Source organism: Artemia franciscana, chromosome 15, assembly GCF_032884065.1.
Source record: "Artemia franciscana chromosome 15, ASM3288406v1, whole genome shotgun sequence".
NCBI lineage: Eukaryota > Metazoa > Arthropoda > Branchiopoda > Anostraca > Artemiidae > Artemia > Artemia franciscana.
In genome coordinates, this window is record NC_088877.1 from 21,844,896 (window position 1) to 21,863,288 (window position 18,393).

Below are 18,393 nucleotides of genomic sequence, written 5' to 3' on the forward strand. Positions count from 1 at the left end.
CATGACCATTTGGACTATTTTGAACAAAATGGCTCTCTCCAAATTTGTATCGGATGTGTTTGGGATAAAAAGAGTGTGGGTGGTGACTTGTTACCCTCCAATCACTTTTGACTCTTAAAAAGGGCACTAGAACTTTTAACTTGCAATCAAATGAGCCCCCTCCCAAATTTATATGACCGTCCCTTCCATATGAAGTGCCTCTAGGAAAAATAAATAATAATACGCTGAACCAGTGTTTGGAATTACTTAAGTAAAAAGTACCTAAGTAAATACTTAAGTAAATAACCTTAGTACTTTACTTAAGTAAAAGATTCAAAAAATACTTAAAATTTGCGCTTAAGTAAAAACTATAAGTACTTGAGGGTGCTCAAATACTTGCAGACCGTTGTTCAATTTTTAATTTCAATAGCAACTTTATTGGGAAGACCCTTACTGCAACGCTTTTGAATTGTCTAGCAAGGGATTCTACTACTACTACTTTTATACAATTTACCCTACGATTCTATTCTTGGAAAAAAAGCTTAAAAAGTTGAAAGATTTAGTGAAGTTTTGCCAGCCGCTGATGCTCTTCTTGTGGGCCTGGAGGAAAAATTTTCTACTATCCTGGACAAGAGACTTTTTCAAGCCAAAGATTATGTTATTGCTGCTTCAGATCATTCTCGTTTCAAACTTAAGTGGCTCTCTTTCGAGAGTAAGGATGTAGCTATTAAATTCTTGGTAGAAGAAGAAAGAAAGGTTGAAGATCCCAAAGCTGTTAATGAGGTTGACAGAAATGAGAGAGCTAGCTACTTTGCCGGTGATGAATACTTTTACTGTAGTGACGCTGACGAAGAAACTAACACAATCAGTTCAGAGAATCATGGATACGACGAAAATATTGTGAAGGTGGATGTTCTTTCATATGTGGCTGATAAGCAAAAAGAACTAGCTATGCTAAAAAAAAAAAAATGTACAAGTCTTCTATGAAAGTCTTCAGAAGATTCCACTGCGTAATTCATTCGTCTGCGTCCGCTGAGCAACTGTTTTCGACTGGCGGAGGAATATTACCACTGAAACAGAACATGCTTGTAGATGCTATGTTTGAAAAGCTACTATTCTTGAATGGAGCAAGCAAGAAACCCAATTAAATTGTTATGTAGCATTAAGTGATGAATTGACTATCTAGCTTTTCATTCCATAGTAAAAACAATCGATATAGCATTCGGATCCTTTAAACGAATAATTTTTATTATCTAAAAGTTTGTGCAACTGGCAATCGAAAAAGAAAACAGTTTATATTGTCTTTGCTATGTATCTTTTGAATATGGTTTAGAATCAGATATCCTAGGGCAAACATTGTACTTCTGAAAACTTGCACATAGCATGATCAGAGTTTATATGGTACCATTTTCATAGGAGCTCTTCTAACAAATATCGACAGGGAAGTTTTCTGCAAGTGGTATTCCTTACTGTTTACTTGGCTTGTTTGGTCATCAGCACGTACCACAGCCTGTATAGACACCAGTTGCGCAAACATTTTTTGAAAGTAACACATAGCTATCGTCGCGACATTAATTGGCCCTGCGTCATAACCAGACACTCTCGCAGTTGGAAACCACAGCCTATACAGTGTATTTGACCTTACAACATAAATTTCATCTTTGCTAATCTTTTAATTTGCTAAATTGCCAAGATCTTTCCGCGCTGATTGGCTGTGGACCGGAGGTTAACGTCTAGTCTAAAGATTTGTGTTAAAATCCTTCTGAGGGCAAGATACGACTCCGCGCAACTGGTGTCTAAATAGGCTGTGGTACCTACCCTGAAATCAAGTAGATACTACTGTGGTGACTTTGGATTAAAAGTAAAACCAAAGAGTATTGGTACCTCATAAGAGTAGAAACTGGCGCTAGTGTAAAGAAAATCTAGCGTCTGGCGAAATCTGGCATTTTAAGCCCAATTAATTAGCCATGATTTGCCCTCATCAAACCTAGGCCTAGTAATATGTACTACGCCTAATTATGTTAACAAGGCAATTAGGCATTACCCTTTGCCATCATAGACAAATAGGCTAGGCCTTATATATGTCTTTTAGACAGTAGGATAGCCTACCCTAAACAGCCAATTACTTAATTTTTGAGACTTGCACAGAGACTTCACCTTTAAGTGACATAAATATACGGATCAGGCCCAAAGAGCATGGGAAACTATGAGTGTTCTATACTATTTGGTTAGGCCTTTACCAACTATCCAGTTCGACTTGAATTTTTTCTACTTATTTAAAGACATTTTAATGATTTCACTAGCCAATACGCTGTGTCTGGCGCTAGTAGTTTTCAACTCCTATCTTTCCATGTTAAATTGCTAAAGTTTCCACTCTTATAGTTTCCCATGCTCTTTAAGTAAAACCGCAGTACTTCAATACTTAAGTAGCCTCCTGAATTAATGCGGAAATACTTGAGTACTTCAGTACTTAAAAAAATTATTCATTACAGAATTTTGGAGGGATGCTTAATACTTTTATTTGAGTAAAAATTTTCTTTTAAGTATTTGGTACATATAATTAAGTAGTAAATACAAGTACTTGTCCCAAAAACTGCATTGAACCCTTATGGCTCTTTACTATAGGCAACGCTATTGCTATGCCTCAAACAAGTGAGTAGAACCTTCAGTTTCCCTTCTAAAGAACATACGAAATTATTCAGGGGAATTTTTACAGGGGGGTGGCTACACCCCAGCAGATATATTGAAGCTATTTATTAAACTTGCGAAACGACTAGTGGCTTATCGGGGACTTTCGGTTTGCTTTGTATCTCAAATTATTCTCAGAAAGACCGTTAATAAAACCAAGAATTTGTAAATGTGTGAATATTTTTCGTGGCTTAGTTACAAATTTGCTTGCTTAAGCCCCTTAAATCCAAATTTAATGAGACGGAGATACGACTAATAATCAACTAAGCGGGTAGGGAAAAGCAGGTTGATAACTCCATACCTACTTGACCACTCGTTCTGCTTAGTAATGAAATCTTCTGAAAGAAACTAACGGTTCGGTTACGCTTCTTGATAGTCAGTGTTATGATGAATTTGTAAAGATGTTTGTCTTTTTTTTACCTATGCTAATTTGAATTCCCGTTTAAATTCGCTGCGTCATTATATTGACGTTCTGTGTTTTGCATTTCATAGATCTTTTATTGCCTAGTCAGTGAACGCCTCTCGTCTTGATTATGTTGAACTTTGAGGCAATATGTGTCATTCTCAAGTTGTTTTGATATTCATTTAATGTCTGGTGTCTTAATTTTGACAACTCATCTTTCCTGAGCGTGTTTTCTTACATAAAACTTAGCTATTTAGCTCGTGGATGTTTGGATTGTAAGTAAAAGTGAAAAAAAGTGTCCCCAAGAAAGTGAGATTATTTACTCTTTCCTTACATATCACGGAATATTACGTTGCCTGTTATTGATCGGATTCGATCTTGTTGGCTTAAAAACGCCGAAGACAAGTATTTCTACTTATCCAATAATTGATTCCTTCAATATTAAAGCGAATCAAATTCATCTTTTGATATTTTTAACGCAGCTTATTGATAATTTTTGATAATTACCTCCAAATATCTGAAACTCAGTATTCTTCAGTGTATGCGTGAAATAAACTTTATTCGTGTATCGGCCGAAATATTCAGCAGTTGACTGGAGCAATAATATTTGGTTTTCTTTCATAAAAACAATCGAAGCTATCCGCCTGGATTTCTTACTGTTGTCAAGTTTGACTGGAACCAGACTTATATTAATTTACTGGCCTTACATAACTCCATTCGAAAGTAAGGGATTCAAGCCTAGTCATTCAACATAGGGTCTAAGATCTCTAGCCTATATCTCAAAATTGCTTTTTATGGAGTAAATCCATTTTAATGAAGAACCCTCAAAACTGACCCTTTAGTAGCTAGAACTTGCAGGAAAACAAAAAGGTAAAACTATATTAAAAGTCGTGTCGATACGAAGTAATTAGCAGTTTGAGCTGTGATAATGTGTAACTCAAGCCTTACTATTCGGTAACTTAGGTATTACCTGAATATTTTATTAATGCTGAATAACTAGGTTAAATGTGCTGTTCCTGCTAGCTTCAGTGTTTTTTTTTCTAAATCGAGACTTTGGACTTCAAATTAATATGAATCGCCGAAATTTCTACATATATTTTACTTTGATTTTGGTAACATTATTATTTTATATTGACAATTTTGACAACACAGATTCTGTAGAGGTTTCTGCCACGAATTCCAAGTTAACCCTTGATGCAACAAAAAAGCTTTTTCACGAAGAGATATTTTATAAACTTAGCAAGTTGGGAGTAGAGGAAAGGCATGCACAACCATCACGCGAACAAGTTCAGTGTAAATCCTGGTAAGACCGGATTTTTTTTTTACTATTTTATTGTGCTGTTTTCCTAAGAAAATTGAGGTTGGGGAAAGAAACCTAAGCCTTGCTTCAAATTGATACGATTTTTAAGACATGAAAAAACTCACGGATAGCAGATGCAGGAAAATCGCAAAAATGTTTACAATCGAACGGTTCATTGCAGCCGTTATCGTGCGAAAACCATTTTAAGATTTTTTTTTGCACTAAGAATCAATACAGTCATATTTGCTTCCAAAATTTATTTTCTTTGATAAGGTCTCCTTGGCTCCTCCCAAAGTTAAAATTTAAAATATGCTTTTACCCCCCCCCCCCCCGTCTAATACCAATTCAACGTTTCAGGTGCGTCTCTAGAGGTTTTAGCTTTCGTGCCCGAGATATTGTAGATGTGGTGTTTTGGCAACATGGATGCAAATAACGTCTTTTGATTTAATTCTAGCATTTTCTCCAAGCCGCAATACAGGGTCAACTTGCCCCCTCCCTCAGTATTTCCTGAAGTATTTTCCTGAGTATTTCATGGTGACCTCCCCCATCCCCTAAGTGTTCCGCCATCTTTCACCTCTGATCAGAATAATTATAATCTTCGCAATACCAAAAATAATATTCAAGTTCCTTTTACTCCTTGTGTAAGGTCAGACTTTAATCTTTAATTGCGAGTCATATTGTATGGAATAAGTTGCCCGAATCAGCTCGAAGGTGCCACTCATTCGGTTTGTTTAAAAAAATATTAAAAATTCTTTGGCTTCTTGGAAATTATTTTATCTATTTTTATATATGTATATGCGTGTATGTATGTATATGTATATATATATATTTCCTTATTGTTTCACTGGAGTCTATTTTATCTACTGAACTACATAATTAATTTAGTCTATTCAATCTATTAGTCTATTTAGTTTTGTTTTCGATAGTTTTTATTTTATTTGTATTTTCTTTTCTTCTCCTTTTTGGTCTTCTCTCTGTGAGTAAGTGATTATTTTTTTTTGTTCTTCTCTGAGTAAGTGACTCGTTTATTTTCCCCCTTTTTTACAGGCCAAAGAGCCTTTGGGGGAATAGTAAAAAAATGTAATATTGTATGTGTGTTTTGTGATGAATAAATCTTATCTTATCTAAGCCAATCCCAAGGAATTGTAAATGACTTGAAAATTCAGGTAGACGTAGTCATTTGATTTACTCAGGTACAATTGTCGATTCCAGAGTTTACTTTCGTGAAATACTTGGAATCTTGGCGTAGGGGATATTATGCAAGTGCTTGCTCGAAATATAATTAATTAGGAACGAAAAGTTTTCGGGCCCATTTTCAGGCCCCATAAGACCTTTTCCGTCTCCTTTCAACAAAACGCGTGATCTTTTGAATATCGGACAACCAGGATCAAACTAGCCCACCTTTCCCTGATACGGTATTTTGAGATGGTACCAAATACAGGGTAAAGTATCTTGATAATACCCAACCGCATAATGTTTCTGGTTTAAACTATTTTCCCACAAGGGATAATTCAGCTTTCGTTTACCCTGTCCTCTGAGTATTCCCTGAAAGTTTCAACTTAATACTCTTAGCCATTCCCGAGATATGTCAAATATGTTTTTTTGACGGGCCGAACACACACTGTGTCTTTCGATCTACCTCTGTCTCCTCCCCCAGCCAAAATTGTAAATACTCTTGATCCTCCTACCCTCCAATACTCCCACAAAGTTTCAACTGACTCATTAGCCCATTCTCAAGGTACTGTAAAATAAAAAAAAAAGCAGGTGCACGTAGCGCACCTGATGAAAAGTTTTTGGGCCCTATTACCCCTTACCACTCGCAACAAAAGCCGTTCCTGACATATTACAGATACGCCATTTCGACAACCTGAGAGTACACAGTCTCTTTTGATTTTTCTGACTACTTTAACGGGCATGAATTAAAAGTCCTATTGGAGCTGAAAGTGCGAAAATGTTATTTTTGTCTGGATTGGAAGACAAAAATCCTGTAGCCTGTTCTGTTCAGCTTAGTCGAAAAATCTAATAACTATGTCTTTGAAGATGACTTGACCCCCCCCCCGCCACAGTCCTCGGGGGAAATGCTGCAAGCTATGAACTTTGCCCATTGTTAACATATTAGTATTGGTTATTCGGAACAATGCAGACATTTTTGGGAGGTATTTTTCTGGCAGGGGAAGGGGTACATAAGAGTATCTTTCCATGGAAGGATTTTCTTTGGGAAAGGAATTTTTCATGGAGGGGAGCCGGATTTCCCGACATCTTTTAAAAAACGATTAGAAATTAAATTAAAAAACAAGTTTTTTTCAACTGAAAGTAAGTAACTACATTAAAACTTGAAAAAAATTATTAGGTATATTATGGGGGTCGCCCCCTACCCAAAACTTTGCTTCTAAAGCTAGAGTTTTTTTTATAATTTTAAAAAAGCTTAATATGCGGCCCTTGTGTTTTAGGAGTCATTCTTAAATAATTGGAACAAAAAGTCAAACTTTAGCGTAAAGAGTGAGGTATTGAGGAGAGGCTGACCCCCCTCAGATACAAAATAATATCTTTTCTTTTTAAGTTTTAATGTTGCCCCTTCCTTGGGGGGATAATAAAAAAATCATAGGGGGAAGGTAATACTAGAAAACAAATTGATATTTATTATCTGTCAACAAGTGAAAATTTTTATACAATCTATCAAGTTCCATTTCCCGACCGCTGCAGGGAAAAAAATGTAACGAATTGAGAGGATGAGTTGTGAATATCTGCTATAAAGAACAACTAAAATACTGCTTTTTAAATTAACATATCCAACTTGGACCCCTCGCTTGCCCTCCTTTGTGTAATCACCATATTGTACCATAGGAAAAACTTAACAAAGGTTACAAAAGGCGCCTGGAAAAATTGAAATTAATGACCGAAAAATTGACCTTGTTTGTGTTTGAATTACGACAGTAAATTTTTGAAACACAGTATTTGAATTACGACAGTTTTTTTGCTTGAAAAAATGAATGTCTTCAGTGTATGAGTAGTTCTGAAAATAGAAGCTTGGCTTGTAATTTTTTTTCGGGTTAAAGTAATGACAATTTTCCTTGTTTATTTTTTCAATAACAAATTAGCAATGTAAAAATTATCATTTCGTCTCTAACAGCGGGTAATGACCAATTTATCTAGACCATTTGATATTTGACCATTGTATATGTATTTTTCACTATAACACCGGATGGCAATGAAAAAATCCCATCTGTATTTCGTCAAAAATTAAAGAACGAAAAAAATGATGTAACTCAACGTAAGTTGAAGACATGATTTTTTCTGGAGCCAATGTATTCAGGTACCTGAGATCCGTGAAAATTTCCACAATGAACAGGAACGAGATTTCGCTATCCATCGGTGATATCGCTCTATATACCATCATGTGTTTTTTTTTTTCTTCTAGGAGGCCAACACATTTTTATCCAACGTTTTACACTATCAAAAAATTAAGAAGGCAGTTGTGGCGAAATGACGAAATATGTTCGAAGTTCGAGGTTAAGTAAGTCATATATTTTATATAATTTTGAGTTCGTGCATTCAACTGTCTATTCCTGTGAGCTGTTCATCCCGTATCCATTTCCGTATGCACTCTGTCATGTTCAACGAACGAACATAAATTGATTAGCCTATCAACACAATTTTAATGGCTTTAGAATCCAATACGCTTCGTTTGTATTTTGTAATTTAAAAGTTCGGCCTGTCGACTGCATCTTAAGCTGGAAAAGGGAAACTCAGAAAATTATAGATCTTGGCAAGGAACATTTTAATGAAACTATCAATCACCGCCACACATTCAAAAAGGGTTTTTTATGAATCTTCTTAAGGGGGGTTGAGAAGTAAATTCAGAAACCACAACGACAACAAATAAGTTGAACCAATCAGACAATATTAGACTCTATATGAGATATGGGCTCACATGAAGGTATGGTCTTTATAAGCGAAGTATGGACTCTTTCCGATCATATTATACACAGTAACAGAAAGAAGTTTGGGTTTAACTTTACCCGGTATGGACAATTTCCAATTGGCATTCCTCTCTTGTTTTGTAACTCATACATTAGTAATAAAAAATAAAAAACAAGAAAAAAAAAACATGTTTTTGACATTTCTGAGAAAATAAAAGAAAGTATCCGCTCTTTTGGCCAGAGTAAGAAAATTTCAGACTCCACTTAACTACCTACAATTCACAGTAAAATAGACAGATCGGCCTTTGTAACAGACCATGCTTTGGATTCTGTATTTTCTTTTGTATATTATTAATGTTATTTTATTGTGCCGTAGACGATTTATAGTAACTTCCTTTTGCGTTTGTTTTGTGTTTCCTTTGAATCATCTAGTGTATCATCATTATGTATTAAAAGAGGTAAAAATACATTATTATTGATAAAAACGTTGATTTAAAAGATGGCGGTATCTTTAACTTATTAGTCCCGGCCTGGTCGAATGAGCTGATGATCTTGGAACTTTGAGAGGGAGCTCCTTTGACCGCAGATCAAAAGCTATAGAGGCTCTTTTAAGGGTTGAAACTGATTGAAGGGCAGCTAAGTGCCTTTTAAATTTTCTTTTTATTTTAAGACCTTCCACAGCCCCGTACGGCGTTAAATCAAAACTTCACATGGCCATTTTAATCAAAACTGTCGAAAAGTCCAAACAATGTGCCTCAGGGGCAGTCATGCGTGTAGCTCCAGGGGAAACGGTTCGGTTTTGCAAATAACCCACTACAAATGTATTTTCCGAACAGTCGAGGCAAGAAACTGTGAGTGAAGAGTGATAAATGACGGCAATAATTGAAACTCTAAAAAGTAAATTCAAAGCCTGGAGACTCAAAAAGTGTATTCTTAGCCACAAATAGTCAAAATTTCAGTCAGAACTATTTCAGATTTCTATTGACGTGGGGGTAGGGGGGATTAATCCCTAACTTCCTTCTTTCTGGGAAACATATTTGGACTAAGCATACCATATCAGTGCTATGGGGTGACATCCCCCCTTATTGAGGGAATATTTTCCATTTGTATGTATTCTATTATGGAGTTAAAATTCTGAAATATCAAATAAGCTGCTGCATAATAGCGTGTCAGCTACTTGAAGAGAGGTTAGTAGATATTTGGGGGTGGGGTACCTGAATCCTCAAAAACTGCACTTTAGACCCAACTTTCCACACTTCCCATGAGAAGTGCTTTGAGATAAATACGATGATTTGACTCCTGACCTTCTTTCCATTGAATTTATGTTTAGACTAACAATATAGTTCAATATAGCTGTTGAAAGGGTGACAGCTCCCCACCTATTCCAGAAATGTTGGTTTTTAACGGGAAACATTAGCTATTAAGCATTTAATCATTGCAGTTGAAGTTGAAGGTAAATTTTAAAAAAGGTTTTTTTTTGAGGCGATAGCGTTTCTCGTATATTTGGTAAAATTTAATTCCAGCTAGAAAGTTATACTTTAGTTTAACGAGCGGGGGATTTTGAGGGAGGAGAGGTATGTCTGTAATACTAATGCTACCCAGACACCTTTGCTTGAGATTTGTCTAAAAAATGATAATCAGCAAGTCGTACTAAATGAAGCGAAATTTATATAACAACATGATATAGCGAAAATAATATATTTTTTCGATACTTGTCTGTTAAATGAAACACGCCTAAGAATTAAGTTAGGTTAATCCTAATGAAACATGCCAAAGCATGATGACAATATAATATTGTAGAAACAAAATCATGAAACTGCGACTAAGATTTATGGAAAGCAGGCTGGGCAGAACGTATTATATTAAATACCTAACCCTTAACCATCCCTGTATATTAAATATTTCATTAAAACATACATCGTAGTTTTTCTCACTCAAAATAAGCAAATCATAAGCAATCCCAGAGAGGAAAAGGGTTTCTGTCAGATCTTACACGGCATAATGTATGAAACCAAGAAAGGAAATAATAAATGAAAAGGAAAAAATCAAATAGGTGAAAAAACGAAAATTTAGTCAGCCAGTAGCAAAATATAAGACGAAAATCAAGCAAATATTTCGACAAGAACCTCCGCTAAGTCGTCCTCAGTGCTAAAAAAAAAGAAATAGAAAAAAAAACCAACAAAATCTAACCTTCTGGAGTGAACTCTGCAAGAGGTGAAAAGACACCCAAGTGTCTTTTTGAGTGTCTTTTCTCCTCTTGCAGAGTCCACTTCAGAAGGTTAGATTTTGTTGTTGTTTTGTTGTTGTTTTTTTCTACGTTCTACGTTTTCTAATACGTTCTGCCCTTGGCTGGGCAGAACGTATTATATTAAACACCTAAACCCTAACCACTCCTGTATATTAAATATTTCATTAAAACATACATCGTAGTTTTTCTCACTCAAAATAAGCAAATCATAAGCGATCCCAGAGAGGAAAAGGGTTTCTGTCAGATCTTACACGGCATAATGTATGAAACCAAGAAAGGAAATAATAAATGAAAAGGAAAAAATCAAATAGGTGAAAAAACGAGGATTTTGTCAGCCAGTAGCAAAATATGAAGACGAAAATCAAGCAAATATTTCGACAAGAACCTCCGCTAAGTCGTCCTCAGGGCTAAAAAAAAGAAATAGAAAAAAAGACAACAACAAAATCTAACCTTCTGGAGTGAACTCTGCAAGAGGTGAAAAGACACCCAAGTGTCTTTTCTCCTCTTGCAGAGTCCACTTCAGAAGGTTAGATTTTGTTGTTGTTTTGTTGGTTTTTTTTTCTTTTTTTTTTGCACTGAGGACGACTTGGCGGAGGTCCTTGTCGAAATTTTTGCTTGATTTTCGTCTTCATATTTTGCTACTAGCTGATAAAAATATCGTTTTTTTACCTATTTGATTTTTTTTCTTTTCATTTATTGTTTCCTTTCTTTGTTTCATACGTCATGTATAGCCGGTATGGTCTCAGAACGTATACAAAGCATAATTCTTGAGTGTGTTTCTTGTAACAGACAAGTACCTATTTTTCTACTGTAAAACCATGATAAAGTACTGTGAAAACTTAATAAAACATGAATGAAAGAAGTTTTTCGCTAGACAGATTTTTTTTGAACTGCTTTTTTAATTGTAAATCACTAAGGGAATTGAAAAGGGGGGGGGGGCATTCAAGAAGGAGATTGTAAGCATCTGATGAAGGACTTTTGATCATGGAGATTTCAGCTGTCCATTGTTTATGCTTTCAAGCCTATCCTCTCCAGAAGTGCCACGAAAGTCCCTCTTTTGGTGCGATATGCCACTTTATAATGGGGTTATCAAGAATATATTTACAAAAAGCTCAAAAGATAGGTCCGTTATTTTTAGAAATGAACCCTATTTATTCCGCTGTTTGCAGAGAAAAATTTCTGAAATTGTTGATTGTGAATTTAATACTAATATCGCGATAAAAAAGTGTTAAAGCAAGGGATCAAGAATATCAATACAAAAAAGACATTTTTGCCCCCTGGACCCATTTCAGGTTTATTCATACGTGAAAATATCCATTTTCTAAGGTTTTTCCTCGTGCTGTTTCAAAATTATTAAGTTTTTAGGGTACTACAATGTTTTTGTCAGTGTTGACGCGTTGAACTGTGAAAATAAATAAGCAAAATTAATTCTTTAGATTTGACAACACTTTTCATCTGTGAAAAATCCAAATACTCACTATTTTTTTATTCCTAAAGACAACTACGCCTCCAAAGGAAAGCTGTTTTCAACGTGGAAATCAGCATGACTGCTTATGTCACGACTTCCAGTTCTATTTAATCGGCGGCTACTTCCACGACTCTCACCTGGACCCTCCCCTGACAGCTCCTACCACAACCATCTAAACTAATACTATTCCTACCATGACTACTGTTATGAAGGTCACTCAAGAGGCTGATACTCCTACTATGACTATTCTCCTCCACGACTACTAATCTTATATTCCTTCTGTTAATAACTGTTAATGGGCTATTAGGCTATTACTAAAATCTTTCCTAACATTAATTCTATTAATAGACACGAAAAACCTATCACTTTATAACCATGGATAAAAAATATTTTATGGAAATTAAAGAGAGATTTAAAACTTGACAGGAATAATGATTAGCTTACATATGATGTTAAATTTAAAGTGAGCATATCATATTATTAGTAAAAAAAAATGAATTCAAACTAGTTGGGATTATAGTGAACAATGAAGCCAAGCTTGAAGTGAGTGAAAATTAACACAAACAAGTGTGGTTTTGCCATCCCTAAAAAAAACGTGCAAAAAGACTGGTACATAAATTGCGCTTTATTAAAACCATAACTAGAACAAACACTTTTTCTTCTCTATTATTTGACATAATAAAACCTGTTATTTTAGTAAGTCACTGCGTTAACTATGAAGGACCCTTTTTGCAATTCAAGAGTCTCTCAAAAGTGTCTTAACTCCCTAAGCCTCCCTTCCTTGTGGTATACACCCCTGATACTGGTAAATAGCAATACTGTTGTGTTCAGTGAAAAAGATTTATGGATTTTTCAAAAATAAATATAAACGCATAAAATGCATTACAAATTAATGACGAAGATCGATCTTATCCCAGAATTAAATAATAAAACATAAGTTTTGACGAAAAGTAAAGAGATAATTCAAAAGTTAAAACGAGCACGTGTTAGCTTAAATAAAATGTTAAACTTTAAACGAATGGAAACTACTATGAAAGAATAAATGAAACTCAAAATTAAGATTAATTTCAATAAACACAGAAACGTATCCTAAAACGGATAGAAATTATGGCAAACAGAAGCATGGTGTTGGCGTTGTCAAACACCCCAAAGTTTAGAGTGTCATTTGCGCCTTACGGAACTTAAATAGATTCCTTGAATTGAAATTCCTTTTAGCTACTGGATTTTCATTATATTTGATCCGAATGGATAGAAAAGGTAGAAAGTTTGATGAACGCCTCATCTTGGGGTCTCGTATTACCAAGCTGAGCGCCACCACAAGAAAAAGTATTGAATGAGAATCTATTATTGTGAATATTGGAAAAAAAATAACACAGTAAATCTATAAGAAAGATAAATTAAAAAAAGATTAATAGTTGAGAAAAAGTTTTAATTAGAAATGTTATTGTAGTTGGGTTTTCTTTTTGCTTAAGTTTTAAAGCAAAGCAACAGTTGTATAATTGCGGAAAGGCGTGGGAACAACCGCAAGCAGGAGTCAGACCAGAATAAAACTTCTACTATCAAATGTTTTGTATTTGAGAACCTGTATGCGCAGGTTTTCAAACCATCGAGCAAGAACTGGTGAAAATTGTATTTTACCAGGGGTAAAAGTCAAATGTATCTGTTTTATTTTCTTCCCCAGTGAACATCGAATGACACGTGTTGTTGAAGTTCGTGGATGATTCTACTAACTTTTGTGACAAAATTTTGATTGTGGTAAGTGGCATTTGTCACTGTGGCATGAAACTAATAATTCAGAAATGGATAAAGGTAAACAATCGAATGTTGAATCACATTTTGTATGTCCAAAACTATTATGTGTTGATTATTAGGTCCTCTACCCATTGACTTGGGAAATTAGAGCCCCTTTTTCTAACTCTGAGTGCATACTAGTGCACCATTTCACTTGATTTTCTTTTTTTACTGTTGTTAGAATTAACATTGATAGTCTTGAGCAAGTTTTCATTTGGAACGAAATGTCAATTTCTCTAAAGTTTTGTTGCAAAGTAAGTGAGTTTGGCAGATGGCGATAAAATAGTGGCAAAACTATTATCTCCCAGATAGATAGTGGTAGAGAACCAAATATTCGACTATTAGGTTCAGAGCACCTAAAAACTCGCACGCACTGAACTTCAGCTAATTCACATCGTGATTTAAGGAAATACTTGTCGTCTTTTTTTTATTAATGCCCTGCTCTTAAAAGAACCAGTGTTTACTCAATCATTGATCATTTTATTTATTCACAAGAAATTTTTTGAACAGGTACTGCCAATGGTTTTTGGCTTCAAAATCTTTGCTTGTTAGGGGCTTAAAAATAAAATTACAATATACCACAAATATCCCTATACACGCTGAAAAAAAAAATCAGAATGTGCTGAATATACAAACAAAAACAGAATATGCGCTACAATTCAGCAAAGCACGCAAATAAGGACAAAGAAAAAAAAAAGAGAAATCAGATAAAACCCGCTCAACAACACCAAAATAGAATCCCAGCTATGCCTCTATATGGGGGACCTCCAAAGGCTGTAGAAGGATCGATTTCGTCCCACTGCCCCAGAGTTTGATGTGCTTAATTTTTATAAAGATGATTTTTAATTTGACTCTAACATATGTTTTTTTCTTTTTTTAGAAGAGCAAAGAAAGGTCAGCTACCTGCAGTTGCACTAGCCAGCTATCCTGGGAGTGGAAATACATGGATTAGATACTTAATAGAAGCGTCAACCGGAGTATTCACGGGCAGTGTTTACGAAGATCGGCATCTTTACTTTTCTGGTTAGTCATTTAAAAATCAACGTTGGAAAATATAGAAAATATAGCTAAGAAATATATAGAAATATAGCTAAGAAAATATAGCTAAGTACTCATCCTCTCTGCCTCTGATAAATACGATGACTATTACGTGTAGGAAAGTTGGAGTTGATCTTTAAAATATGACTGGCCTGTAAATACTTTCACTTTATGATGCAGGGATGCATTTTTAGAGTGGAACGTCATTTGAGGGAGAATCAGGTTACCATGTAAGGTAGAAGATTCGTATAAAATATGCGGAAATGGAGATTTTGCTTAAAATTCAGGAGAATCTGCGGAAAAAATTATTGTTTTCGTGCATTTTCGGCTCCTGTCTCTTCCAAAATAATAACTGAAATGGTGTGCTGTGTCGGACATGCAATAAAAAATTATTGTTTTCGTGCATTTTCGGCTCCTGTCTCTTCCAAAATAATAACTGAAATGGTGTGCTGTGTCGGACATGCAATAAAAAATTATTGTTTTCGTGCATTTTCGGCTCCTGTCTCTTCCAAAATAATAACTGAAATGGTGTGCTGTGTCGGACATGCAATAAAAAATTATTGTTTTCGTGCATTTTCGGCTCCTGTCTCTTCCAAAATAATAACTGAAATGGTGTGCTGCGTTGGATACGACATGCATAAGAATATGCGCCATAAATAAAATATCGTCAGCAGGGTTTCCTGCTGACGGGGTTTCCTGTAGAGTTTCATGGCAGAAAGCCATTGAAAACTCTGAGATGATTACTGAAATCTAACGTTGAAAACCGCTGAAAATTTCAATGAAAGCCACTGAAAACTCTATTGTTCCTGTAGACTCTTTTCTACTCGCTACTGCCAAGATATTTGATAAGATGCTGCATAAAACCTCTTTATAACTAGTGTAAGTCTTTTTTGTTAAAGGATTTATCATTGACTGGAATATTGTAGTGAAAAACAAAAGGTGCATCTGTCGATATATTTAAAAGATTGTTGGACGAAGAAGTATTTGATTATTATCATTATTATGGATGGACTCAAGAAACTGAGCCATAATTCCGGCCTATATGCAATAATCTCTATGTAATACAGCTAATATCCGGCTTGGGAAAGCTATATTATGGATATCTAATCCCTGCTGGAAATTCATCAGTTAGATTGTGATAAATTTTCCTTTTTACCTTTCTCCTTTTTATGCCTTTGCAGATGAGCCTTTTTCTGCATCGACAAGGTGTCCACCAATATATCCCTCCTTATTCTGTTGAAACCCACCCACCAGCTGCAGATCAGCCAGCTTATAGAGGGAGCAGTTTTATCTGAAAATATGGAACACGATCACTCACCAAGGGCCAGTCATCTGCAGCAACCTGAAGATGACTGTACTTGCATTGCTCCTCAAGGAATTTCTTCTTGCGCAGTGGTCGGTGGTTCTCACATCTAATGGGATTTCCCCCGCCCCCATGATTTTGACAGTCATTAATGTTTGCTGTTTTTCTTTACAGCCCCAACCTCAGGGGGATCCAGGAATCTGGGATCATGCTTCCTGGAGATGGAAGGTTCGTGATTTAATAAACGTTAGTCCTCGATTTTCGTATTTTCGTTTTCTATGAATATTTTACAGCTAAAAGTCCATTCTATAGCATCCAATCCGTAGCAGAGGGTCAACGCAATATTTTCTATGTGTCAATTTTTGGTGGAACTTCGCGTAAGACACCTTTGGCTGCTTGCGCTTATTGATGACGTGCAAGATTATGCAGCCAATGATTGGGTGTCTCTTTTCTGGCTATAAAAATTGGGTCCTTCTACTGTTGTATGACCTGAGAACGAACACAGCGAAGTCTTATTTATATTAACCTTTCCCTCAATCCCCCACAGAGTTACGAATCCCCTCTGTCACTTCATGTACTGCAATTTACCTCAATCTACGGCAGCTTATCGTGCAAAATAACCACCTCATGGTGAAACACTTGGCTTGACAATCAGTGACTTGGTCGCGATTGGAATTGACATTAACAGTAATAGGACTATAATATGGATAAGTATTAAGATTGCCTACTGCTTTCAGCAACACTATGTGAAGGTTTTTCATACTATTCCAGACAAAAGTATAGGTTGTACTCTTTCACATGGGATACCTTTTCTACCGAAAGATATACTGACTTGCATTTTCATTAGTTGTTCGTCTCTTTAATTTAGTCCCACGTTTTCTCCTCTAAGTGGAACTAACATCTTTAGTTTATAAAACTGATAACTGCACTTATATACCGCCTACACTAAAAAACACATTAAATAACAGTAAAATATAAAAGAATTAATATTGGGATGTTCTGCAACAAGTTACCCATTCCTAGCCTTTACCCAACCGTTTTGCAGTCTCTTCGTTTGCAGTCTTCTCTTCCAGGTGGGCACGAAAATTACGAAATTGAACAAAAATACTGCTCTGCTACAAATTCCCCTTGTTTATATTGAAACCCCTTCCTCTTTGTGTACTCACTAATACACATTAGTACTTAGCGTATTTTGATTGCTATCATGCTATCTACTTTGTTTAACTGGTTCCTCTAAGCACCAGAAGTAGCAATCGGCAGACACCGATTTTAGACATCTTTAAATTTCCGGGGTATCAAAATTAACAAGCTGTTGCTCTGATCTCGGGTTTTTCGAGCCCCGACCAGGGTACCAAAAAAGCAACATTAGTTTTACTGGTTTTTAACCAATTAGACTATTCAGTAAATAAATATTTAGACAAGGGCTATAATCTTGTTCATGCAAAAGCAACATTAGTTTTACTGGTTTTTAACCAATTAGACTATGCAGTAAATAAATATTTAGACAAGGGCTAACTGTGTGCATGATCTTCAAACAATGACAGTAAACAAGTTCTAAGACTACGCTGGTTAAATATGACTCAAGAATAAAAACAGACATTAGATTACCCTTCTACAACTGAACCCAGATAATTACCTCTTGCTTATAATTTTATTAATGCTCTAGCAAACTATAATCAGACCTGTGGACCAGTCTTTATTCTGATTTGGTTACCATGGGCTCAACCTCGTTCCTTATTAGGTTGCAGAGAATGCTGCAATTATGATGGTTCTACCGTAAGAATTACGTTGGATTACGTTTGGCCCTATTTCTATTTTGTCAGCATTTTCTAAAATACTTGAGAAGGCAATTTATAAGAGGTTTTATGACTTTCTTAAATCCCAAATTGGGGAACTTAATCCCAGTTTGGTTTCCGGTCTGGACACAACACTGAACATGCTATCGTTGCTCTCATCCAATATATTCATGAATACTTAGATAGAGTTGAAATTCCAGCAACAATATATTTGGATTTTAAAAAAGCATTCGATACAATATCCCATTGTATTCTTTTTCGTAAATTGGATAATTGTGGTGTGCGTGCACCGGCGTTGGATCTAGTTAAATCTTATCTTGATAAGAGAAAGCAGCGATTAGATGGAGGCAATTTCCTCTCTTCACCTGTAAGTAAATACACAGTCTTCGAAGGTTGGGGTACCTCAGGGCTCTGTCCTAGGTCCTCTGCTTTTTTTAATTTATATAAATGATTTTCACC

The 18,393-nt window shown here is 35.5% G+C and overlaps 1 protein-coding gene across 1 annotated transcript in view; it reads left to right on the top strand.

Moving 5' to 3' along the window:
- The first annotated feature begins 2,803 nt into the window (after positions 1-2,803).
- The window catches only part of LOC136036184 (sialate:O-sulfotransferase 2-like), a 35,820-nt gene continuing 20,230 nt past the window's right edge, over positions 2,804-18,393 (top strand). The window contains exons 1-3 of the mRNA XM_065718260.1: positions 2,804-4,373; positions 7,789-7,884; positions 14,678-14,820. Of these exons, the coding sequence (XP_065574332.1) occupies positions 4,141-4,373; positions 7,789-7,884; positions 14,678-14,820 (472 nt within the window). The 5' untranslated portion in view covers positions 2,804-4,140. The remainder of the gene's footprint in view (positions 4,374-7,788; positions 7,885-14,677; positions 14,821-18,393) is intronic.